The following is a 27,665-nucleotide window of genomic DNA, read 5'->3' on the forward strand; positions in this document are numbered from 1 at the left end:
TGGCACATTTGTAATCCATTTGCAGGGCATTAGCAATGGTAAGTCATGTAACCAGTCACTTGCTTGGAAAGAGGACAGGTGTCAAAACCCCTTCCCTTTCTCACATGCGACTTTAAATCTTAATCATATTTGAAGATTCCATTTTCCTATGTGTTTTTTTTTTTTTCCCTGAGAGGAGAAAGATTTGTTTTTTAGAATTACAGAATCAAAGTTTAAAAAGATATCTCCAGAGTTTCCTGTTCGCCCCTCTGCACGATGTGCATGATGCACATGCTGCACAGAGTCGCTGCAGCACTGCGGCCTGTTCTCTGCCCACAGGACCCTAGAGTGGAGGGCTGGACTGGATTGGATTGGATCAGTTTGGATTGGTTTGGAGAGTTTGTCTTTTCTAATAGGGTCTTTCTATTTAATTTCCATAGATTTTTCTTAGTGTCAGGAATAAAATGACTCATCAGAACTACCTCTAGTGGAAGAAAAAAACTAAGACTGCTTACTGTGTTTCATTTCTTTAAGCACATATCTTTCATTTTTAATCATTAAAGCCAAATACTCCAAGAAGTGGCATAACATGAACATTTTGGTACTGATAATTTTTTACTGATAATTTTTTGCATGATACTGGCCTAGGGTATATGTTACTTAGGTGATCTGTTAAGCGCTGTGATCCTATATGTGGTCTGCTTAATCCTATATTCTGAATTTTATTTAGAGTTACCTTTTATTAAGCATTACCATGCTTTCCAAGAGTTATGACTAACCAAAATATACCAAAACACTAAAAGTATAACAAACATAATTTATAATTTGATGATTCAGAAGATTCCTTGTTATATTCATGTGACTCAGAGCTGTCATTATTGATTTGGTTTTATGAATACCATTTCCTGTAAATTAGAGTTATGAAATAATAATAGGCCAACTAACAAAACTTTTATTATAAGAAAGTTTCCTGTGATTACAGTGTGCAATCATTAGTATGTTGTTGTCATTCAGTCAATTTGTTGAGTAGCTACTCTGTGCAGGGCTTGGCGCTAGGAGCTGTGTTGGTTACCAAAATTTATGGCATAATTTCTTCCAACAGAGTATAATTCATAAGAGTAGAAGAATTCTTGCCTTATCTTTGGGAATCCATTACATAATAATGTTTTATTTTCTTTGAGAAGGTAATTAATTAGTCTATTATCTCCATCTCTATACAAACCTATTCTAAACATGTTGTTTTTAATGCAAATTAGAGAACACTGTGTAAGAAATATTTCCAATATATACAATTCTTACACTATTATATATATATTCAGAAAATTATTAGCTAAATTTGCATTGAAAATTAAAGTATTACATATGTATAAGTTGATTTATTTTGCTTTTACATATATTTATTAGATTCATTAATTCTACTCTACAAATAGTAATTAGTGAAACATATTGTGTATTCAACAAAAGAAGATAAATCAAAGGGTACTAATTCTCATTCAGTTCATATTATTATTCTTAACTACTTAATAAAAGTAATTTTCTTTGTCTGCACATCCATCTGAAGTTGACTACAAGATGTTCATTTAATATGCTATGTATGTCTTCAGTTGTCAGTATATAATATTTTTTTTGTGTACTGTGAGATATCTCCCTAAGAACCTATCATAAAATATATATTTGTACCTATATGTTCCCACAAATATATATTTCTACAATGTGAAATGGTAAACCATTTATCATAATGATAAAACACAAAAACTACTGATAAATCAACTCACTGATTTCAGAAATTTTCATATATTACTCAAACCTAAATCCTTAAAAACGGTTTAGCAGTATAAAGTTTGAAAAAATCCTCCTTATTTTAACTCTTATGTAATTGTCATATATGAGTTTGATTTTAAAGTATTAACTTTCTTTTATTAAAAAAGTTTGAGTTGCCCAGTAAAGGTAAAAACGTTAAAAGGGCTCTCTAGAAGTCAGATCTAATTTGAGTATCAATGTTTATTATAAGTCTGTAGGATATAATTGCTAGTCTAATAGTTTTTCTTGACACAAAATTACATCTTCATGTTTATTCTTTGTTTAAAAAATTTATTGTGGTTAGATGTTGGGTTTAAAGTAACACTCATTAAAACATTGAGCATTCATGATAAATTGTACCCAAGAACTAAATTGAAAAAATAACCGACTTTGTGAAGAAATGGCTGAAAAATGCAATGCAAGTTTGTAAATATATGTGTATATGTATCTATACATGTATATAATATATACATAGACATATAAATAAATATAAAAATATATGAAATAAATTTTATATATTTGTAAATAGATAGCCTGAGTACTTTGATGGGAATGCATCACAGTTTTAGATATGAATTTCTTATGGATTTCCCAATTTCACTTATTAGTAACTAGAGCTTAGATTTGGGTTATTTAACATTAACTTAGAAAAAGTGGATTAGGCAAATACCAAGAGCTGACAGACTAAATAAACCTTTTTGATGTTTTAGAGTCATTGACTAAATCCAAGGATATGTAAGCATATTGAAATATACTTAGTTTTAAAATGTAAAGCATTTATTACTCATGTACTCATCCATGTATTTATTCTTTCATGCAACATCCATCTCCATTATTCCGTAAGGGATTCAATATGTCACAATTACAAAGTGTTAATTTTATTCCTTTATCTTGGAAGGAAGGTATATCATACTGCCTTTATTGAGTTTTAATCTTTCTATAGTGTTTAATGTTCTAACTTTTTAACTTACATAAAATTTGCAGTAGCTTGTTATGCCACCATGGTAATTTTGAAGTAGCAATTTAGAGCAAAAGATTTAGATGAATTTGATTGGTTTTAAATTAGCTGCATATTCATTAATTCTCAATTTTTCTCTTTTATGCAGAGGTACCTACCTATTGACACTATAGAATCTGGCATTCATCCAGTATATTTTTGCAGCACTCACTATATTGAAATGCTACTGAAAGCAGAGGTGCCACTTGTATTTTCAGCTTTTCACATGTCTGGTTTTGCACCATCACAGGTAATCCATAGGAAATAGTATTTCTTCAACTCCAAGATCTCAGTGTATTTAAAGAAAATTACATTCTCATCAAATATAGGAAATACACTGAAATTAATCACGTCATTTTTGTAAGTAGTCATACGTCTCTATGTGTTTAAATCTTTAAACTGGCTTTTTTCCCCTAGGTCTTTTATAACATATAGGTTTGCTTTATTGTAGATCCCTGGCATTCACAGATGTTGAGTTCTGTTTCAGCTATTCAAGACATAGACATTCTGAAAGTCTATGACATGTAGCTTTTTTTTTTCAACATCTTTATTGGAGTATAATTGCTTTACAATGGTGTGTTAGTTTCTGCTATCTAACAAAGTGAATGAGCTATATGTATACATATATCCCCATATCCCCTCCCTTTGCGCTTCACTCTCACCCACCCTATCCCACCCCTCTAGATGGTCACAAAGCACGGAGTTGATCTCCCTGTGCTATGTTGCTGCTTCCCACTAGCTATCTATTTCACATTTGGTAGTGTATATATGTCCATGCCACTCTCTCCCTCCATCCCAGTTTACCCTTCCCCCTCCCCAAGTCCTCAAGTCCTTTCTCTATGCCTGCATCTTTATTCCTGCCCTGCCCCTAGGTTCTTCAGAACCTTTTTTTTTTTAATTCCACATATATGTGTTAGCATACGGTATTTGTTTTTCTCTTTCTGACTTACTCCACTCTGTATGACAGACTCTAGGTCCATCCACCTCACTACAAATAACTCAATTTCGTTTCATTTTATGGCTTAGTAATATTCCGTTGTATATATGTATCACATCTTCTTTATCCATTCATCTGTCGATGGACACTTAGGTTGCCTCCATGTCCTGGCTATACAGATAATGCTGCAATGAACACTGTGGTACATGACTCTTTTTGAATTATGGTTTTCTCCAGGTATATGCCCAGTAGTGGGATTGCTAGGTCGTATGGTAGTTCTATTTTTAGTTTTTGAAGGAACCTCCATACTGTTCTCCACAGTGGCTGTATCAATTTACATTGCCACCAACAGTGCAAGAGGGTTCCCTTTTCTCCACACCCTGTCCAGCATTTATTGTTTGTAGACTCTTTGATGATGGCCATTCTGACTGGTGTGAGGTGATAACCTCATTGTAGTTTTGATTTGCATTTCTCTAATGATTAGTGATGTTGAGCATCCTTTCATGTGCTTGTTGGCAATCTGTATATCTTCTTTGGAGAAATGTCTATTTAGATCTTCTGCCCATTTTTGGATTGGGTTGTTTGTTTTTTGGATATTGAGCTGCATGAACTGCTTGTATATTTTGGAGATTAATCCTTCGTCAGTTGCTTCGTTTGCAAATATTTTCTCCCATTCTGAGGCTTGTCTTTTCGTCTTGTTTATGGTTTCCTTTGCTGTGCAAAGGCTTTTAAGTTTCATTAGGTCCCGTTTCTTTATGTTTGTTTTTATTTCCCTTTCTCTAGGAGGTGGGTCAAAAAGGATCTTGCTGTGATTTATGTCATGGAACATTCTGCCTATGTTTTCCTCTAAGAGTTTTAGAGTGTCTGGCCTTACATTTAGGTCTTAATCCATTTTGAGTTTATTTTCGTGTATGGTGCTAGGGAGTGTTCTAATTTCATTCTTTTACATGTAGTTGTCCAGTTTTCCCAGCACCACTTATTGAAGAGGCTGGCTTTTCTCCACTGTATATTCTTGCCTCCTTTATCAAAGATAAGGTGTCCATACTGTGCGTGGGTTTATCCCTGGGCTTTCTATCCTGTAACTTTGATCTATTTTTCTGTTTCTGTGCCAGTACCATACTATCTTGATTACTGTAGCTTAGTATAGTCTGAAGCCTGGGAACCTGATTCCTCCAGCTCTGTTTTTCTTTTTCAAGATTGATTTGGGTATTCGGGGTCTTTTGTGTATTCCATACAAATTGTGAAATTTTTTGTTCTAGTTCTGTGGAAAATGCCATTGGTAGTTTAATAGGGATTGCATTGAATCTGTAGACTTCTTTGGGTAAGTATAGTCATTTTCACAATGTTGATTCTTCCAATATAAGAATGTGGTATATCTCTCCATCTGTTTTTCTAATCTTTAATTTCTTTCATCAGTGTCTTATAGTTTTGTGCATACAGGTCTTTTGTCTCCTTAGGTAGGTTTATTCCTAAATATTTTATTCTTTTTTTTGCAGTGATAAATGGGAGGGTTTCCTTAATTTCTCTTTCAAATTTTTCGTCGTCAGTGTTTAGGAATGCAAGAGTGTTCTGTGCATTAATTTTGTATCCTGCTACTTTACCAAATTCATTGATTAGCTCTAGTAGTTTTCTGGTAACATCTTTAGGATTCTCTGTGTATAGTATCAATGTCATCTGCAGACAGTGACAGTTTTACTTCTTCTCTGATCTGGATTCCTTTTATTTCTTTTTCTTCTCTGATGGCTGTGGCTAGAACTTCCAAAACTATGTTGAGTAATAGTGGTGAGAGTGGGCAACCTTGTCTTGTTCCTGATCTTAGTGGAAATGGTTTCAGTTTTTCACCATTGAGAACAGTGTTGGCTGTGGGTTTTTCATATATGGCCTTTATTATGTTGAGGTAGGTTGCCTCTATGCCTACTTTCTGGAGGGTTTTTATCATAAATGAGTGTTGAATTTTGTCAAAAGCTTTTTCTGCATCTTTTGAGATTATCCTATGGTTTTTCTCCTTCAGTTTGTTAATATGGTGTATCACATTGATTGATTTGCATATACTGAAGAATCCTTGCATCTGTGGGATAAACCCCACTTGATCAAGGTGTATGATCCTTTTAATGTGCTGTTGGATTCTGTTTGCTAGAATGTTGTTGAGGATTTTTGCATGTTTGTTCATCAGTGATATTGGCCTGTAGTTTTCTTTCTTTGTGGCATCTTTGTCTGGTTTTGGTATCAGGGTGATGGTGGCCTCGCAGAATGAGTTTGGGAGTGTTCCTCCCTCTGCTGTATTTTGGAAGAGTTTGAGAAGGATAGGTGTTAGCTCTTCTCTAAATGTTTGATAGAATTTGCCTGTGAAGCCATCTGGTGGTGGGCTTTTGTTTGTTGGAAGATTTTTAATCACAGTTTCAATTTCAGTGCTTGTGACTGGTCTGTTTATATTTTCTATTTCTTCCTGGTTCAGTCTCGGAAGATTGTGCTCTTCTAAGAATTTGTCCGTTTCTTCCAGGTTGTCCATTTTATTTTCATATAGTTACTTTTAGTAATGTATCATGATTCTTTGTATTTCTGCAGTGTCAGTTGTTACTTCTCCTTTTTCCTTTCTAATTCTATTGATTTGAGTCTTCTCCCTTTTTTTCTTGATGCGTCTGGCTAATGGTTTATCAATTTTGTTTATCTTCTCAAAGAACCAGCTTTTAGTTTTATTGATCTTTGCTATTGTTTCCTTCATTTCTTTTTCATTTATTTCTAATCTGATCTTTATAATTTCTTTCCTTCTGCTAACTTTGGGGGTTTTTGTTCTTCTTTCTCTATTTACTTTAGGTGTAAGGTTAGGTTGTTGATTGGATATTTTTCTTGTTTCTTGAGGTAGGATTGTGTTGCTATAAACTTCCCTCTTAGAACTGCTTTTGCTGCATCCCATAGGTTTTGGGTCATTGTGTTTTCATTGTCATTTGTTTCTAGGTATTTTTGGATTTCCTTTTTGATTTCTTCAGTGACCTCTTGGTTATTTAGTATGTATTGTTTAGCCTCCATGTGTTTGTATTTGTTACAAATTTTTTTCTGTAATTGATATCTAGTCTCATAGTGTGGCCGGAATAGATACTTGATACGATTTCAATTTTCTTAAATTTACCAAGGCTTGATTTGTGACCCAAGATATGATGTTTCCTGGAGAATATTCCATGAGCACTTGAGAAGAAAGTTTATTCTGTTGTTTTTTTGGCGGAATGTCCTATAAATACCAGTTAAGTCCATCTTGTTTAGTGTGTCATTTAAAGCTTATGTTTCCTTATTTGTTTTCATTTTGGATGGTCTGTCCCTTGGTGAAAGTGGGGTTTTAAAGTCCCCTACTATGATTGTGTTACTATCAATTTACCCTTTTATGGCTGTTACCATTTGCCTTATGTATTGAGGTGCTTCTATGTTGGGTACATAAATATTTACAGTTGTTATTATGTTCTTGGATTGATCCCTTGATCATTACATAGTGTCCTTCTTTGTCTCTTGTAATAGTCTTTATTTTAAAGTCTATTTTGTCTGATATGAGAATTGCTACTCCAGCTTTCTTTTGATTTCCATTTGCATTTTTAATGGCGATGATAATATCTCCTCCATAAGGCTTCTGTAAGGATTAACTAGGGTAACTTAGGGCAAGAATTCTCATCACCACTGTGTATCTGGTATGTGAGATACTGTATCTTATCTAACAATTAGCGTTCTTGTCTCTGCTTTTGGGGTACTGGGAAGGTTTAATGATTTTTTGAGGGCCTGGAATTGGAAATGTCATATGCAGTAGCCACAGATGTCTCCCTCCTGTGCATGGTTAGTCCTTCATTGGTGGAGTGTGGATTGTTTCTTCACTGTGTTATCAGGCTCAAGTTTAATATTGTAGAACTTAAACCTTTTTTCTAATTTTAGAATCTTTAGGTCAGAGTCCCGGAAGGTAGAAATACTTAATCAAAAAGATATGAACACTTTTAAGGCTCTTGATGCATATTATCAAATTGCTTTGATTTTTCTTCTAAGAAAAATGAAGAGACTTTCTGTCCTTCAGGACCATGTATTTGGCTTTTTTAAAGCTAATTGCTAAATATTTAAAATTTGGGAGGTTTGGGGAGTTTTTTAAACATTAATAAGGTTGATTATAATTCCATAGCTTTATTAATTAGATGTATCTTTTTATTAATTGCCCACCTGTCTTAGTGTTTCCTATTAACTTGTAAATAGTCTTTAAATGTAACTACCACTATCCAAATCTCTTCAATTCTTGAGTAATAAATATTTTACGTTTATTTTTGTAATATATTGGCCATTTACTTATTTACTATTGTATTTTACTTATTGTAACTTTATATTGTGTCTTAAAGTGGGGTAAGAGTAAGCCTATCATTTCCTTGCTAACTCTGTCCTTAAAAAATTAGTTTAGCTATTTCTACCTAACGGTTCCTCTATGTGCACTTTAAGGTAATTTTTCCCAGTTCAAAGTGGGCATTTGAGTTTGAAATTTAGATTGCTATTATGTTAAACTATAGATCCTCACTGTACTCAACTTTCCTATCTAGGAACATGGTAAGCTTTGACATTTATTTTCTTTATGTTATATTTTACTAAAGTTGTAAAGCTTTTTCCAAAGAGGTGTAGTACATTTCTCATTACAGATATTTCTAATTAGTTTAGCTTGATCTCTTTTTCAGTTCTATTTTCTCTTTGGTTATTATTAATAACTAGTAAAGTCATTAGCTTTTGTATGTTAATTTGGTTATATGTTTTTTCTAGATTTTTGTTAATTTTTTCCTCCAACCTTCTAATATACTTTATTTCTCTTTCATTCTTTTTTTAATTATGTAATTTTTCATTAAGCATAATACCCTCCAGGTCCATCCCATGTTGTCCCAAATGGCAAAATTTTATTCTTTTTTATGGCTGAATAATATTCCATTGTATATATATGTACCACATCTTTTCTATCCAATTTATCTGTTGATGGACACTTATTTTGCCTCCATATCTTGGCTATCATAAATAGTGCTGAATATGAACATTAAGGTGCATATATAACAAATCAAAAGCAGACTCACAGATACTGAGAACAATCTAGTAGTTACCAGAGGGGAGAGGTTTGAGTGGAGGAGCAAAATAGGTGAAGGGGTTTAAGAAGTGCACACGACTAAGTAAGCAGGTTGTTAAATAAAATATACAGATCTCTAGGTAAAAATAATAAGCTTAACTAGAATACAAAAAATTAAATGTAGTTAGAAATATATATTTGTTGATTACAGCATAGGAATTATAGTCAGTATTGTAGAATAACTTTATATGGAGTATAAGCTGTAAAAATATCAAATTACTGTGTTATACACCTGAAACTAATATAACATTTTAAGTCAACTACACTTCAACAGAAAATTTTTGGAAAATTTTCCAGTATAATACTAAGTAATAGTGGCTTACTTGTTTTAGACTTGAATGATTACTGGGAGTTCATCCAGCATTTCATCATTAAGTAGTAACTATTTATGGAGAGTATTTTTCCCTGTCATGCTATGGAAGAATCTTTCTAGTCTATGTAAGGTATTGAATTTTGATTTCTTTAATCAAGTGAGAATGTTGAATTTTGCAACTTCCTTTATGGTTAAGATTATCTTGATCTTGGAACTTATTTGACCTGTTTATAGGACATGTTGATAGATTTTTTAATAGTAAACTATCTTTGCATTCCTTTGGATTTGTCCTGCTGGAGGTCTTTTTCTTTTAACTAGACAGTGTAGTTCCTGACATTATGATATGTGCCTTTATACTTATTTTGAAGAGACCTTATGTCATTTATTACAACTACTTGCATCAGGTTACTCTGAATTTTAAATTTCCTGAAGTTTAATAAGTCTAAATATAACAGAGGAATTGCATGTAGTGGAAAAGCCAATTCTTTCTGTGCCAATTCTAGCTCTTACTGTGTATGTACCTAAAACACTTCTGAGAATTTTGAAACAGAAAATGTTTAATTCTGCTTGGAAGTAGTTACTTAAATATTTACTATAAGCTCAACAATCCATTCTTTCTATTTTTTTTTTAATAATTCAAGCCAGGGAGCAGTATGTTCCTGAGAGTTCCTTGTGTCATTCTAGTCTTGATTAATATGATGTATATTGTCTAATATCTCCAATCATTTATTAAATTGCTAACATATAACCTTTAAGAATGGACTACTAAAAACTGTGGGGAAAAACTTGCAATACCTAAGGCCCCACTATATGAATTTGGTACCTCTTTATCATTTCGGCATCTCTTTAACAATTTGATATATGTTTATCAATTTGAAACTGCATACATGTAGCAGGTTTACCTAATAAAAACTACTGCATTATTTCTGAGTAGTAATGTTAGTATGTTTCTTAAATTTATCTAATGTAAAAATGCCTTTTTAATGGCTCCTTATGTGAGCTAATCATTTTGTGCCTTAAGTGTGTATCATTGCTTTGTTTATATTATTTGCCATTTTATTGCTAATTATGAACTATGAGAACAACTTTTAAGTAACTAGGTATATGTGGTTAAGTAATTATTTGGGTACAAATTTTGTATTTCAAAGCTTATTTATTCTCATCTAATTAGGAGCGGTGCTTTTTGAAGTTGCGTATTTATAGACACTAAGGGATTGGTTGATTAATGAAGGAATTTGTGATCAGGTTGTTAAATAAAATATACAGATCTCTACAGTAAAAATAATAAGCTTAACTAGAATACAAAAAATTAAATGTAGTTAGAAATATATATTTGTTGATTAGAGTTTGAGTAACTGAGATTGGAAGGAAAATCAAAATTCAAATATATATTTTTTCTTTTTAAATGAACAGAAAATCACATGTTCTAACTAACTTTTTGACCAATTTTATTCTTTGGTAAAAAAAACTTTATTGTATTTTAGTAATTTTCGTGCTTTAAGAAGTACCCTTTATCTTTAATGATTTATCTTTTTTTCCTTGGGGTCGTGATTCTGCATATCAGTGATTATTGTACTATACTGTGTCAGCAAGTGGGCTAACATGGATAATCCTCTGAATATATTTACCCCCACCATGAAAGCAGGATTAAAGAAAACTCTTTTATTATTTCATATTTTGTGACATAGTGCTTTTGTAAAATGCAAAATTATACAAATGTAAATCTAAATTTCAAGACTGGGAATGCCCCTTGTTCAGTCACATTCTTAAATGTGCGTGTCCCCAAGCTTTCCCTTTCCTCACATTGTTGATGTTGCTACTTAAAATGATACCTTCTCCCTCCTTGTGCCCCATCTTTACTTGTCAGGTATTTATCCTTGATATCTGTCCAAATGGAAGCTTTTTGGATCACCTACAAGTAGATGATTCTGCTTTGAATTTGTATGCAGTTTCTGTATTATTCTTCTGGTAGAAATATATCTTTTTCTTTGTGGAATCGTTATTTGTGTGTTTACCTCTTTCTTACTAGTTGAAGTTCCTTAAAGGTATGTGTGCCTGACCTATCTTCAAGTCCTTTAAGTGTCTGACACAGTGTCTTGTCTAGAAGTGCAACAAAAATACTACCTTTTTATTTATAACAACTTTTTGCAGTATAAAAAGTGTGTTTCCAGATCTTATTTCATTTAAAATTTTAACTTCATGACAAATGGAGAAATTCAGGATCAGTGAAGTGAGTTAATTGACTTACTGATATCACCCTGATAGTGAGGACTTCACTTTAAACCACATCTTACTTTACTAATATTCTTTCTATGATGAACAAATAATGCCAGAAGAGCTGTTAAAAAGTGTCTTTGTATCATAAAACTTGATCATTTAGAGCATACCTATTTTGACTTAATCAGGTATCCATAAGTAATTGCTCTAACCAATGTTTTTACGTAAGAATTAAGTAAATATTTTGAAGATTGTTTTTTTTATATCTAGATACAAGTGAGAATAATTTACCTCAGCTAAAATAATTATGTTTGTCTCAGTGTTGCATCTTAATGTGCTTTGGCATAAGCTTAAGTATGATTAAGGAGCAAAATTTTCTAGGAAGGCTATGGTACGTTTTGATGCATATTGTATAAGTGATTTTCCTCCCTCTTTATCCTAAAAAGACATTCAAATGTTTCAAATTATAATTCAGTGTAAGGAACATTGGTTTACTATAAAAACGTAATTAGTTTGTTTCACTTTCTTTGTAACCTATTCCGTAAACTACTAATAATATTTTCTCAATGACTGTAAGGCCTCAACTGCTTGGTTTTGAAAATATAGTGTATTTTTGAGACTTATCATAAGAGGGAATTTGGCAGTATCTAGCAAAAACATATGTGCATTTACCCTTTCATCCAGCAGTCTCATTTATAGAAATCTATCCCAGAGATAACACGGACAAAAATATTGAAAATGTATGTGTACAAATATGTTTTTATAGCATATAGTATCAAAGGACTAGAAATAATGCAAGTGTCCATAAACGGGATTGTTGAATGAGTTATGGTTTATCCACAGGGTAGCCCTATGCACTTATAAAAATGAATGAGAAGTACCTCTGTATATTGCCATGGAGTGATATACAGGATCTTTTTTTAAGTGAGAAAAAGGTGGAGACAAAAAAGAGTGTTTAGTACATTACTATTTGTATGAGAAAGGGTGGAGATATAAATACATGTACAAATATCCTTATATTAAAAACATGAAAGAATGTATCATATTTTGTTAAACGATTTCTTATAGGGATAGGGAAAAGAATAAGCTGAAGAATCAGGAAATATACCTTACTTTGTCTTTTTACTTTGGAGTCATTTAAATAGTTCATATAATATAAACACATATAATTAAATGAACCTAACAGTACCCACTTGATAGTATAACCTTATGAGGCACTTTATTTTTTTTAACCATTTTTAAATTATAGTTAATTTACAATGTTGTGTAAGTGATTCAGTTATACATACATATATATGTGTGTGTGTATATATATGTATATATATGTTATTTTCAGAATCTTTTCCATTATAGGTTATTACAAGACATTGAATATACTTCCCTGTGCTCTACAGTAGGTCCTTGTCATTTACCTATTTTATATATAGTAGTGTGTATATGTTAATCCCAAACTCCTAATTTATCTCCCACACCTGCTGTTATCCTCTCTGGTAACCATAAGTTTGTTCTCTATGTCTGTGAGTCTCTGTTTTGGTAAATAAGTTCATTTATATCATTTTTTTTAGATTCCACATATAAGTGATACCATATGATAGTTGTCTTTCTCTGTCTGATTTACTTCACTTAGTGTGATAATATCTAGGTCCATCCATGTTGCTGCAAATGGCATTATTTCATTCTTTTTTATGGCTGAGTAATATTCCATTGTGTATATGTGCCACGTCTTCAGTATCCATTCATCTGTTGATGGACACTTAGGTTGCTTCCATGTCTTGGCTATTGTAAATAGTGCTGCAGTGAACATCGGGGTGCATGTATGTTTTCAAATTAGAGTTTTCTCCAGATATATGCCCAGGAGTAGAATTGCTGGATCATATGGTAGCTCTATTTTTAGTTTTTACGGGACCTCCATACTGTTCTCCATAGGGTCTGCACCAGTTTACATTCCTACCAACAGTATAGGAGGGTTTCTTTTTCTCCACACCCTAAAAGGCACTTTAAAACACAGTAATTTGACTGTACATGCCAAGTAATACATTGTCTAAATGACAAATAAAACAGCAAAAATACTACTGTTTTAAGTAATTATATTGCTTGTGGTCATGTTAGTATTATTATTCTGGATTGTTATTTTTGTCATGTGTGGTAAATGAAATGAAAAATTAATTCAGTTTGTTTTAAAGCAAACACAGATGTAACATATAGGAATTTATGATGTGTTTTATCTTAAAATTTTTAAAGAGGGGAAACCTATACAGGAAAATGGACTTCAGACATATCAGCCAGTCAGAATTTTGAAGCTTTGATGAGTCTGGTTCATGTACTGCTTTTTTCCTTTTATGTATATTTGGAATAATTCCATAATAAAAATGTTAAAGAAAAAAGTTCATCATGTCTATTTGGACATATACTATTTCTTTTGTCCTGTTGGAGTCCTAGACTGTCAGCTGATTCACGGACTATTTCATTTTATAAATACAGAGAAGTTACTTCCTTAACTCATGGTTCAGCATTCTTCCAGGGGAATAGTGTTTTAGAATTCTATTACAATTTAATAATTCTGGAGTATCTTACACATATAATAGCAATAGCAGATACAGTTCCTACCAAGTGAAGAAGGTCATATATTTAAAAAGTGTATGTCTCCTCTTTAAATATAAGTCCCATGAGAGCAGGAACTAAATGTCTTTTGTTCACAGAAGAATTATAACACTTGTAGATTAGGTACATAAATGTTTGTTAAATAAACATTTGTACCTTTGTTATAGAAAAACATTTACATAGCACTTGATATATTTTCAGAGTGCTTTCAATTATAATCTCTCTTTTTCCTTTCCTAAATTTCCCATGTGTAGAAAAGGCTGGTATTATTCTCCATTTAATGGAAAAAAATAGACATTGTATAGAAAACACTGCATGAATGTTGCGTAAATGCCAGAAAATTGCCACTGCATTAGAAACTATGTATAATAAATAAGTAATTGCAGATTTGGGGGCAACTTTTTTTAACCAATATGGGTAAAGCTTTATGGATAAATAAGTATTTTGACTTCGGATATGTTTGTTTGAATCATATAAAAGTGCTAGGCTTAAAGGTCAAAATGAGTTGACGAACAACAGTTCCACACCATTCAACCTGTAGAATAGGCCAACTAGAAAGAAGATAGAAACTGTTACCCCTTCATTACTGTCGACTTGCTAGTCACCTATGAAGCTGACAATTGAATGGGAACTGCTTTCTCTGGCTACTTGGATCATTTGTATTAATTTTCACTCTTCGGTTGTTTCTCCTTCTTCATTCATCCAGAGTCTCTCATTTTCATTAACAAAGCGTGGCCGTAAGTTGATTGGTATTAACATCTGTAGCAAAGAACAGACAGAAGCCTGGCAGCAGTGCATTAGGGAATTAAAAACGTTTTGCTTCTAGTCAAAGAACCACTGACTCTTTCAAGCCATCTAGTCAAGTAGGAGCAAGAGATATATTTCCTCCCCAGGGCAGCTGAGCTATACTGTGTGGATACTTGATTAGGCAGTGGAAGTTGGTGATGAGCTTTGCATACCAACCTTCCCTCCAGGTCAAGATCTAGGAGAAGAATCCTGTTGCTGCCAAGTGAAAAGTAAAGTTGTGACCAAAGGAAATTAAATATATCCTTCCTGTTGACAAATATTGGATGTTCACAGATATATTTTAATTCAATATTGAGTTAACCGATGGGCTCTATGAAAAGATTTTGAAACATAATAGAAGGGAACATAATATTTGTAAAGGAAAATCCGATACCTGAAACAGAATTAAAGTTAAAAAAAAAAAAAAGAAAATATTTGGTCATGTATAGTTGGCATTATCAATAATAAGAACTATGACCAGAAAATGAGATGAAAAGATATGCCTATAATAGCCTGAAATTAAAAGGTTAATGGTTGACATGAGTAATGATGTATGGAAAACAAAAACTTTATGATACCATCTGGTATGGGCTGATTTGTGCCCTTCCCTCCCTGCACCCCCCCTGCAAAATTCATATGTTGAAGTCTTAACCCTCAGTACCTCAGAATGAGACTGTATTTGGAGACAGAGTCTTTAAAGGGGTAATTAAGTTAAAATGAGGTCATTAGGGTGGGTCTGAATCCAATATTATCAGTGTACTTACAAGAAGAAATTTGGACACCAGACACGTACAAGAGAAAGACCATGTGAAAACATTGGGAGAAGACGGCCATTTACAAGCCAAGGAGAGAGGCCTCAGAAGAAACCAACCTTGCCAATACCTTAACCGTGGGCTTCTCCAAAATCTAGAGAAGATAAATTTCTGTTGTTTAAGTCACCCAGTCTGTTACCTTGTTACGACAACCTCAGCAAACCAATACACCTTGATAAAGGCAGTTAAAAGCAGAAGCAGCATCCCTCTAAACTGAATCAGGGAAATAAAAGCAAATTTTAGAAACTGTTCAATAATATACTTTTTAAAGGTCAAAACAGTGGAACAAGAAGGAAAATTTGTGTATGTCTACTTTATCTATGACAAAGTGAGATAAGCCTCCATATCTCCTCCGTTCCTTCCCACCTCTAAAGAACAAAACTATAGGGAAGAGAGGTTCAATCAAAGAAATCTTTCCTCAGTGGCAAATTGTAAATGATAAATTAAAAATATTGGAAAGTAATTGTCTTAGTTTCCCAGGACTGTAGTATCAAAGTACTACAAAGTCAGTAACTTAAAACAATAGAAATTTATCATCTCACAGTTTGGGGGGATAAGTGTTGGCAAGGCTCTGTTCCCTTTGAAGGCACTGGGGAAAGAACTGTTTGATGGCCCTCTCCTAGCTTCTGGTAGCCTTAGATATTCCTTGGCTTATAGATGCATCACTCCAATCTTCTGTCTTCACGTGACATTCTCCATGTGTGTCCTTTCAACTTCTGCCTTCTGTGTGTGTTCAGATTGTTCAGTTTCCTTGATACCAGTCATATTGGAATAGGGTTCACCCTAATGACCTCATTTTAACTTGATTACCTCTGTAAAGACGCTGTTTTCAAATAATGTCACATTCATAGGTCCTGGGATTTAGGACTTTGACGTATTTTTGGGGGGAGACACAATTCCACCTGCAACATTAATGTACCAAAATATTAACAATGTTAATCACTGTATTTTTTTAAGTTTTCTGTTTGTTTTTGTGATGGGTATGTATTACTTTTATAATCTGAAAAATATTATTCAGAAAGTAAAGTAAATGATTTTTGTAAAAAGTCTCATATTTGAATTCTATTCATTAGCTCTCAGTTTTTATGTTATATAATTCTAGTTGGTTTAAATTGTTTTCTGATTCACCAAGAGTCCATATGCATATTTAGCAATCATCATCTGCATAATTATACAGCTGTGATTATAGGTAGGATAGAAAAAGCTCCAATCTCTGAATTAAAATAGTCTCAGCATTTGTTATCTGTAGAGAGCAGACTGGTGTTATGGTAAGAGGAGGAAAATATGACTAAAGAAGGCATTTAGCAATAGCATAATGAACAGTGTGAACACCATCCAGTTACCCCTAAGTCCTGAATCCCAAGGCCATGAAACTTTTCTCACACATTAGGCAAATAGGTGAAGCATCCTTATTAGGCTTCTTGTATGCAAAATGTCTTTCTGTTTTGATTAAATGCTAAGCTCTTCATTGGTTTTGTGTGAGTTATTGGGTACTGTTTTTTAAAAGTCAAATATGGCTTTATAAGCTTTCTAATGAACTAAATTCTTTTTTTTTTCTTTCCCTAGATTTGCGTGCAATGGATAACTCAGTGTTTTTGGAATTATTTAGATTGGATAGAAATCTGCCATTATATTGCTACTTGTATTTTCCTTGGTCCTGATTATCAAGTGTATATCTGTATAGCTATATTCAAACATCTACAACAAGACATTCTACAGCACACTCAGGTTCAAGATCTGCAGGTTTTCCTAAAAGTAAGTAACTTTACTTCTAGAGGAAAAATTTTGGCTGAAAGTTAATGGTCAACTTTGATGGTGTGTCTAATGCCAGATATTTTTCTAGACACTCATGAAATCCTAAAAACAACCTTGAGAGGTAGTTATTATCTTTATTTTAGAGATGAGGAAACCAAGGCACTGAGTTAAATAAATTACCCAAGATTTTACAGCTGGTGAGTGGTGCTAGAGAGTGGTGGGCCTGGGATATGAAGTTAAGCTGCCTGGCTACAAAATTTTGCTTTCAGCCAGTATGCTGTGCCAAAAGGGCTTTTTTTTTTTTTTTTTTTTTTTGGATATTCCTATATCTTATTTAGTCAATAAAAGTTCAAGTTACTGCGTGTTAATACAGAGCTTTGATACTTTTTAAAAACATTTAATGTAATTGCCTATACCTTCATATTTTTCTAAACTATCAAATATTTTTATAAAAGGTTTCCATGAAAGATTCTATCATAACACTCTTTTTAAAAAAGTCACTACTATATATAAGTTAATATTTTAAAGCAAGATATAGCTGCTTTCTTTCTCACAATAATGGGACTTTTGAAGCTCTGGACTTTAGAAAATGCAAGATATATAAATATATCTCTGTGTGTGATTCTTCCTGGAAATCCAACTTTTTGTTTTAAGTTAAAATCTTTCCTTGAATTTAAAATATGTTTCCCTCCCCCTGCTACCCTCAGACACACATATGCACGCATATGCATACATACACCAAAACCAACATTAGGTTTTTTCTAGGTGGACAGATAATTGCTACGTGAATTAATTTTATCTTTATTCTTTACCATTAGATACTTATCAGTTATTTTTCATTTAATGATGATTTTTGTAAGTACATGTTATTGATCATTTAAGATTGCGAAACTATCAAGCATTTTTACTTCATAAATACTGAATTCAAAAGGTCTCAAACTTTCTACATATATCAATAGAATTATGATCTTAGAAACATTTTTAATGAAATAAAGTATAACAAGACAATGGTCATACATGTAGAAGGAAAACTTAAGTAGAAAAAGAAAAAAGTGGTCTGTAAGAGGTAATTTGGAGAACAGGGATGGTTAAGTAAATGAGAATTATGTTGAGGACAAAATGTGGGTTCCTTTTCAGTAAGGGACATTTTCATTAGTTGCAGTGGTCAGTTATAGAGATTTCAGTCTGAAATTTCCCCAAACTCTTATGTTTTTATATCTCCTAACTTATAACTATCTAACCTCTTATCCTACTTTAGTTTCTCTTATAGTGTTTGTCACTGGCTGAAATTATTTTAGGTATGTTTTTGTCAATCTTCCCCAGTATAATGTGTAATCCTCCACAAGGATTGTGATTTTGTCTATCTCGTTTACTAATGTATTTTTCAGTGCCTTGAACAGCACCTGGCACAGAGCAAGTGCTCAATAAATACTTGTGGATAGAGTAAACAAAGAATGTAAATAAATATAAAGGGAAAGATGAATGAACTTAGTTTTTATTCACATTGAATAACAAACATTACTAACATCTTCCTTTCTACCAGAAGGATATCCTTATATTTCATGACCTTTAAATCTGATTGATGTTGGTGATTATTGCAGTTTCATCCCTTTCTTGATTACTGCCAGGAAAAATTATAATAGGGTTTACAAATGGTGACCTCTTTAAATATTTCCCAAACTCTGTTGTGTTCTGAGCATAATGCTGTCAATTTAAAACTTAAATTTAAAGAATTTTAAAGTGAGGGTAAAAAGATTATCTTTACTACCTAAGTCCTATTTAAATTACTAAAATATTAGTTGAATTGGTTTAAATCCAAACTAAGAACATGTTGGCAAAGAATTAATTTTAGCACTTGTCCTGGAACTAACCTTAATTCTTACTCCTGCTATTTGCATTCATCTGAGGTATTAGGAAAAATGCCTTTCTAATACCTTTCTAATACCGTGACTTCACTGTATTTTTTGTTTTATTTTCAGCAGGTAGGTCTCACGGTCACTGATTTCTTTTGGTGGGTATTTTTCTTGTGAGATAAATTCCAGTGTAGTTAATTTTGAAATATGCATTTACATACCCCTTTAAGTACTCCATTAAGCCCTGTTATAATCTCTTCTTTGCACAGTATGTAAACATATGTATACTGTTTTTCACTTATTCACATATTACCCAATCATGAAATTTTGATTAAGGAAGTGATTTTTATTCTTCCTCCCCTCAAAAGATCCCCCTAGTCAGAAAGATATTTGATTTTAAAAGTCCTCATTAAACTACAGTTAGGGAGATTAAACCTTGGAAATTATGTTTTATATCTGATCCAAAATCTCAGACTTGTTCAAAAGGAAAAAAACTTATCAATAATTCTCCATATAACTACATACCACAGCCATAATAATATTCTTACATAGATTACATGTTGTGCCCTGACTCTACATATTTCATAATGACTGCTTCTGAGAGGAAAGAGGAGGTAGAGTAGAACAGGGGACTTTTACTTTTTATTGAGTATATTTGTGTGGACTTTTTTTTTGTTTTGAATAATGGGACCGTGCTTCTTTTGTAATAAAACTACTTTTTAAAAGGAAGATGTTAATCATTATATAAAAATGGATAGAACAAGCATCTGACTGTGGTAAATAAGTTCAAATAATCAGGCCCAATTGAATTAGTTTCCAAAATACTGAAAAACCACAAGCATGTTTTCAGTTACAGTATTATCAGTTATCCCGAGAAACTTGAGATAATGAGATGATTCCAGAATTGAAAATACGGAGTTCTTTTGCCGGTTTTAAGTTTCATGTACTGACAGAAGGGGCATGTTGGAAATATTACTTTAGGAATAAAAATCTGTCTGAAGCATGTAGTATAGACAAAATACCAACCCATTCTGTATTCATTTTGGTTTAGGCTCAAGATTTTAAATCAGGTAATTGAATCTAGACTCAGTGTTTGCATTTCTGGTAGGCCACTGAACAATTCTTCCTGATCAGTATATTAAAAAGATGACTTGAAATTTCTTAACTCAGGTTTACTAAAAAAAAAAAAAAAAAAAAAAAGCAAGCAATAAAACTTGTTTATGTTTCCTCATTTGATTAAACCACTAAAAGATTAGATGAATGCCATGGGTATAAGTTTATCAGCAAGGTGTTATCTGAGTTTTTCACAATATCTTTTTAGGCACAACAAGAATGTGGGTTGGATAATAGAGCAGCTAAGTGCATTATTCCCACACTGTGGTGACTGATAGATTAGTGCTGACCTAGAAGGCAACTTCTAAAGGTGTGCTGAAGAGCTTAGTCCTTGGACCTAATGTTTTTCTGTGACAGATGATGGTTCAGAAAATCTGTAGGCATCAAACATCCAGAAACAAAAACATCATCCGACAAAATAAATATTCTCAAATATCTCAGACTTGAAAGTCTAAAGTTGGGTTGGTTTATTTTTAATGGATGGATCTCTCTCTCTCTCTCTCTCTCTCTCTCTCTCTCTCTCTCTCTCTCTCTCCCCCTCCCTCTCTCTCTCTCTCTCCCTCCCTCTCTCTCTCTCTCTCTCTCTCTCTCCTCTCTTCTCTCTCTCTCTCTCTCTCTCTCTCTCTCTCTCTCTCTCTCTCTCTCACACACACACACACACACACACACACACACACACACACACACACACGCAACAAGTGTAGGGAGAATTACTTTGATAGTACTTCAGAAGACCCACTGTTTTACCAGACTGGCTGTATTGCATTCCTCTGCATGGTAATAGGCTGACAGTAATCTAGGTTTTACTTTATTAATTCAACCTGGGGACAAACATCACTGAAATGCCAGGCTAGGAGAAGATTGCCTTCCAGTGAAAATCAGGCTGTGAAGACTCAAAATACTTAATTAAAATGCTTCAACTAAATCCTGCATATTATGGCAAAATCAATTTATAATTATGTAAAAATAAGATTAATTTCAACCCATCAGTAAATTGTCAAGAGGGTTTTTTTGTTGTTGTTAATATTGCAGCTGTGGTTACCTGAGCATGTTGACAGGGTAAGAAATGGAGATCAGACTGAAAATAATAATAATAATTGTATTCTAAGCTCTCAAAAGACAAAAGTGTTTATAGTATTAAAAATAATTCACCATCCAAAGGATCAGACACAACAAGCTCAGTATTATTCAACTGTGGTTTTCAGTTATGTTTTCTGCATTGACCTTATATCACTTGAGTCCACCTCAAGTTAAATTCTGCCACTCTGTGTAAGCTTGGGCATGTTGCTTACCTCTCCATGCTTCAGTTTTCTCATCTGTCTAATTGGGCATGAAATAATACCTATCACATAGAGTTGTTGAGGAACTAAATGAGATGATATCTGTAAAATACTTCTAGAACATTATCTGACACATTGCAAGTGCTTTTAAAAAAAAGTAGCAGTTATTTGAGTTTCTACATCCCTGTTCATCCTTCTCTTGTATTTTTTTTTTTTTTTTACTTAAAAAATGTGCAAACAACACAGCAAAGGAAACAGGATTTTCTCCTGAATCCATTGCTAGACTATATACTTTTGCTCCCATTTTCTTCTCCAGCTCCTGAGACATCTTGGTATTATATTATGTAGTAATACCAGGCATGTACTGCAGATCTATGTCAGGAACATTCTCTTACGTTGTATCTGATCAAGGCCTATTCCCTCATTTACCCAGCCAAAATTTAATCATCTCTGTAGTCATCACATATGCCATGTACCCCTCAGCTGAGTTAAAGTCTTTACGAATGCATACTTTATCCTAAATATTTAAGAACATCGTGTTCTCTCCAGAACTACACTTTCTGTCTAAACTTTCCTGATCTTAAAAATCACTAGGGTCCTTATTAAAACTGATATACCTAGATTCCTCCCAGACCTACTAAGACAGAGTTTTCATGACAGAGAACTACGTTGTCAGATTTTAGTATAAAATCTCAAGTAGCTTGCAACCTTTAGAATATGTGAAAATGTTACCTTTGGAGGTTGAACACGAGGGATTCAGAAGTTTGGGAAATATTGGGTCCAGGAATTTCTAATTATACCAAACACTCTAGGAAGAATATACTAGAAGAAACGTGACTTACAGGTTGTTTGTGTTTCTACTGCTTTGACCAGGAAGGAAGATCCTTTTTTATATCATAGTTCAGACATAACACACAAGAGGTCATCTCCAGCAAGGGTAAAGAGCAGAACTAAGTTCACAAAACCCCTTCTCTTATGTAACTCTAACTGTATAATTTGGTGCTTCCTATGTGAGAGATGACATTAATATGGATCCTTTGTTAAGTTAGTGGATAGTAAGTTCTATATACCTTTTGTGGCAAAATTATTTTATATGCCTCCTGGTGATTATTAATTAGTTGACTCTTTGTTCCAATTTAACCCAAAGTGATGTATCTTACTTTTTTTCCTCCATACGCTATAAAGAGCTATTATCTTTTTTTAAAATCACCTTTTGAATACATTAATAATTAAATATTAGGGAAACGGTATATCAGAAAATACCTAAACTTGGTCCTAAAATCTTAAAACTAAGGCATGTCATGGTAGCACACTTCATCTTTTCATGCTTTGTATCTATTTACCACCCTGAAAGTCCTTATCTTCAATTCAAATTCCAAATTTACAGGGCTTGCAGTAGGTCTAAAAACATTTCTGCTGGAAACTATTTTTGAAAACTTTGATAAAAATGATGATTGAAATTATAGGTATAGCTTGATTTCCATAATAGGCATATTCTTGAGAAGTTGCAAGAAAGGACAGTAATAGCTTAATATTTTAAGTGAATTGTTCTCTTACATTTTTGGTAAGGGGTTGAAGAGCAGAGACTAGAGTCAATGATCTTTAATGGGCCTGTCCACACTTAACGTTACAAATTGGCAGTTCAATCAAGAAAATCTAGCTCAACCATTTCAGAGAAAGGTTAATAAAAACGTTATTATGACCACGGTTAATACTGTGAGTGCTTATTGAATGCCAAGCACTCGGCAAAGGGAGTAACAGGTACTGCTCATTTACTCATTGACCATCGTCCAGCATCTGTGTTCCAGGCATCGTTGTAGTCACAAGAATAGGCCATGGCCTTGCCAAATTGACCTTAACATTCTACCAGTAGATAAATAATATGTGAATAAATATATAATATTTCAGGTATTGATAGATCTTATTATAAAGAAATCAAACACAGTAAGGGAGTCAGAGAGGGAGATTCATAGCTGCTGTTTAGATAAAGAGCCCAGTGAAGGCTACTCTGAGGCTAATTAGCCCAGTGAGGCTAATCAGAAACCTGAATAAAGCAAAGGAAAAAAAGCAATGCACAGATTTCTGTACAAAATCCTTCTACATGAGAAGAAAGACAAGTGCAAAGGCTCAGAGGTTGGAATGAGCTTGGCCCACTTAGGAAGTGTCAAGATGACCATTGTGGCCAAAACGAGGTGAGGGAGTAAGAATGGTTGGAGATGAGACAGGAGTCAGATCACATAAGGCTTTATAATTCATGGTAGAGTTCAGACAACATAATTTATGCTGTTATTCAGCCTTTGTAAAATTGAGGCTTAGAGAATCTGTAAACTTTCCCAGGTTCATACATCTAGTAACTAATATAGGTGAGTTTTTACCCTTTTTTGGTCTGAATCCAAATCCTGTGATCTTTCTAGTGTATTATTGACCAGTCTGTTTACTTTAAAAAAAAAAAAATCCTAAATTCAGTGGAACTTCTAATTAAGTGCTCTCAGTAGTAAAAGAAAACCAGTGGATACATACTTGAAACTAGATTCTATGTACAAAGGAGAGAGGGAAACTGTGTATATGTCATATTATATAATTGAATACACACACAACATTGTGGTTTAAGATGGTGATTTTTAATGCTTTTCTGATGGTTTAACATTTGAAACCCAACATTAATGAAAAAAAGCAAATCATTGAAGGCACACTGGTTGAAAAGCCACTAGGAAGAAAAGAAAATGCAGTATACTCATTATGGACTTCCCAACCAAGACAAACTACTTATTAAAACAAAACTTGAACAAATAGTGCACTGTTTATATAAAATGGAATAATGTTACCTTATATAATTACATATGCCTACTTATTTAAAGAATAAGGGAATTCATATTTTTTTAGAGTCCAATATACTTATGTCTATAAATGAAATGATAATAAAGCAGTATTCTGAGGAAATGGTCCTTTATAACTTGAATGATAAGCTGGCAGTCTAAATGGTCATAATTACAAAGAAAATTAATTCACTGAAAAGGCTATAAGAACATTTCAGATAAAATGAAACATATTCCACTTTGAAGACAAAGTGGAATTCAGAGATTCTAAAATTTTATTCAGAGTTAAAATTGCCTGTGAATTTTAAATAATCTGTATAATTTAAAAACATTCCTTTTAAAATAAATATTTAATTCATTATGAAATAAGACCTTAATAGCCTTATCTTTCTCTTATGAAATAAGACCTCAACTTTACTTGCCATTTAATGGGTGTGTCTTCAGTATAATTATCAGAGTATTTTCTCTTTATTTTAAAATTAATGTCCAAAATGGAAGCCATAATTCAAAAAACATGTTTTAAGGAAAAAAGTATTTTTAAACCAAGTAATAGCTATGGTTCTCCATAGGTAGTTTTTATTTTTAAGTTAAAGTGGAGCAATAATTAAAAGATGTTAAAATAGGTTTTGCTTATTTTTGCCCAGAAAGAATTATTAGAGGTATTGTTCAAATGCTGTCATCTCCTATTGTAATTCACATTTAATGAACAATAAGCATTCTTTTAAAAATCATGAATATGTACTAAGACAATTTTTCTGTCATTAGGTTTTTTTTCTTCTGGTTAGAATAACACATTACTATAATTCTTTTCCAAGTTAGGTATAGTTTTAGTGAAAGGGTGATTAATGTCAAATCACACATAATTTGAATGAAGAGAATGGATAACTTCATAAATAGTTCCGTGACTACAACTCTAACCGTTTAAAGTGAATTCTTGAACAGTAAGATTGGTCTTACTTCAATCCTGTTTTTTGCCCAAAGAACAAAGTGAAATATGTTTGATAGAAATTTACATAGTATTTCTGCTATTCATAAGATGAACATCTTCCTTTTGATTCAGTTGCTTATACGTAAAACTGGAAATATGATATATACTTCAGTTGTTAATGTTTTAGGACAGAGACCCGTCTCATTCATCTTTGGGTCTTCACTGTATAACCAAGAACTTTACATACAATAAGGGAATGAATGAGATTAATGAATGAAGAAATGAAGAAATGGGTAACGTCACAAGTATTTTAAAATTAAGAGTAAAGTTCAAATTTTTATGTTCGAGGGTATTAGCCCTAGTCTTAAAGGTGTAATCTTATGCATATAACTTAACATCATTTAGTTTTCTTAATTATAATATCAGCCTTGTAGATCAGTAATAATACTTTTTTTTTTAAGTACCAATTAACTTTTCCCCCAAATTACCCAGATTTTAGGTGGTATGTGGCAAGTAAGTGTACTGTTCTCCCATTATGTGCAAGCTGTGAACTATTACTAATCTAGTAGTGACTAGCGACATCTGAGGCCTTTAAAAACATCCATTCTTACTGAGAATTTGTGGTGTTTTCCTAACTGCCCTACACTGATGTCTCTCATCTACAGACTGTCTCTAACACAATATTTGGTATATGATAATATCTTATATTTTATTCTTTTGAATTGTTTATTGTTAGTAGCTTTTGCCTTTAAGCTATTTTCTCCAGAAAGGCATGAATTGCTCCAAATTTTTTATAACCTCCAAAACTTCTAACATAATACATTACATTGAATCAAAGATCATGTTTCTTTTTTCTTTTTTTTTTAAGGGATCATGTTTCTTTTGCAGAATTTTTTTGTTGTTACCTTGAAGGGTAGGCATTGCATAGCGAGTATTTGGAGATACTAAAAGAAATAGTCATAAAATTTCCTAAAAGTGTCTAAGATTCTAAATGGATGCTCCTACTATTTTTCATTCTTGAGTGCCTCATTTGGGACACTAACCATTAAATTCCAAATTAGTATAGACATGCATAGTACCAACATTATGAATTGCAGACTGTTGGAGATTTTATGAACAGTAGCTGTAGAACTGATATTTCTTACATTATAAGTATCCTTTGATAAGCTTTAGAGTCTTTACTAATTACAAATGTGAACAATCATTCTATAATTGAAACTATTATATCTTAAATATTAGGAAGATTTCATTATCTTGTTTTTTTGTTAGCGGTAAAGCATTTTTGGTTTTGAAAACAGGCAACCTTGTTTCATAGGGACATGGTTTCTTGCCATCATATACGTATAGCCTACTAAATAAAAAAGCAGTTACACATTTATTAGAAACATAAAACCCCCATCTATAGCTGAAAAAAAATGATACATTAACTGTTTAAAACTCATTAACTTAGAATTGTGTGTCTTTACCCAAGCGAATGAACATCTCTTTCTATTTTTTGACAGGAAAAAGCACTGCATGGGTTTCGAGTGAGTGATTACTTTGAATACATGGAAATTTTGGAACAAAACTACCGACCAGTGCTGCTGAGAGACATGTGGAACATTAGAGTGCAAAGCACATAGATCATGGAACACGCAATTTAATTTTATGTTTTATTTATTTTTAAAGGAGACAGAGGGACTTGACTTTTCTGTGTCTATAACAACATATGCTTTGTGAATACACAGTATTGTAAATCAGTACTGAGAGTTTTTGAATATAATAATATATTCCAGTAGCTATTGGCTCAATTGAAGTGAATTCATTTTTGTAAATTTGTTGTTGTGTAAGGTTGTTTTAGAATCAAATCTAGCTTATTTATAGTTCTTTATGTTTAAGAGTTAGTCTTAACCTACATTTCCTTCTTCCCAGGATGATTAAAATATTTTTTCCAATGAGTTTGGAAAGTAGCAGCAGTATTGTAAATAATTGACCAGCCAGAGAGATTCCATAGAGACAAGGAAGACAATTGTTTTCTTCATTTTTATGTCTTTACATATAAAGGAAAATAGGCAAAACCATAACTGCTTATTTTACATATGGAGGAACAAATGATATTATGGCAAGTGGTAGGAAAATTGTCGTCGTCAGACATAATTGTTTTTCTAGGAATTGATTTTTTTTTTTTTTTTTTGCGGTACGCGGGCCTCCCACTGCTGTGGCCTCTCCCGTTGCGGAGCACAGGCTCCGGACGCGCAGGCCCAGCGGCCACGGCTCACGGGCTCAGCCGCTCCGCGGCACGCGGGATCCTCCCGGACTGGGGCACGAAGCCGTGTCCCCTGCATCGGCAGGCGGACTCTCAACCACTGCGCCACCA

At 33.0% G+C, this 27,665-nt stretch overlaps 1 protein-coding gene across 7 annotated transcripts in view; it reads left to right on the forward strand.

The window, feature by feature from the left end:
- Positions 1-27,171, forward strand: part of TBC1D32 (TBC1 domain family member 32) — a 182,739-nt gene extending 155,568 nt beyond the window's left edge. For 5 of the 7 annotated variants that reach the window (XM_033408076.2, XM_049695493.1, XM_049695497.1 and 2 more), the window contains 3 exons: positions 2,886-3,026; positions 17,131-17,319; positions 26,812-27,171. In XM_033408076.2, coding sequence (XP_033263967.1) covers positions 2,886-3,026; positions 17,131-17,319; positions 26,812-26,931 — 450 coding nt within the window. In that variant the 3' untranslated portion in view covers positions 26,932-27,171. Of the gene's footprint in view, positions 1-1,081; positions 1,164-2,885; positions 3,027-17,130; positions 17,320-26,811 lie in introns of those variants that run through there. The other 2 variants (XM_049695498.1, XM_049695495.1) reach the window with 2 other exon arrangements.
- The last annotated feature ends 494 nt before the right edge of the window (positions 27,172-27,665 follow it).

The sequence above is a fragment of the Orcinus orca genome, chromosome 12 (genome assembly GCF_937001465.1).
Source record: "Orcinus orca chromosome 12, mOrcOrc1.1, whole genome shotgun sequence".
Classification (NCBI taxonomy): domain Eukaryota; kingdom Metazoa; phylum Chordata; class Mammalia; order Artiodactyla; family Delphinidae; genus Orcinus; species Orcinus orca.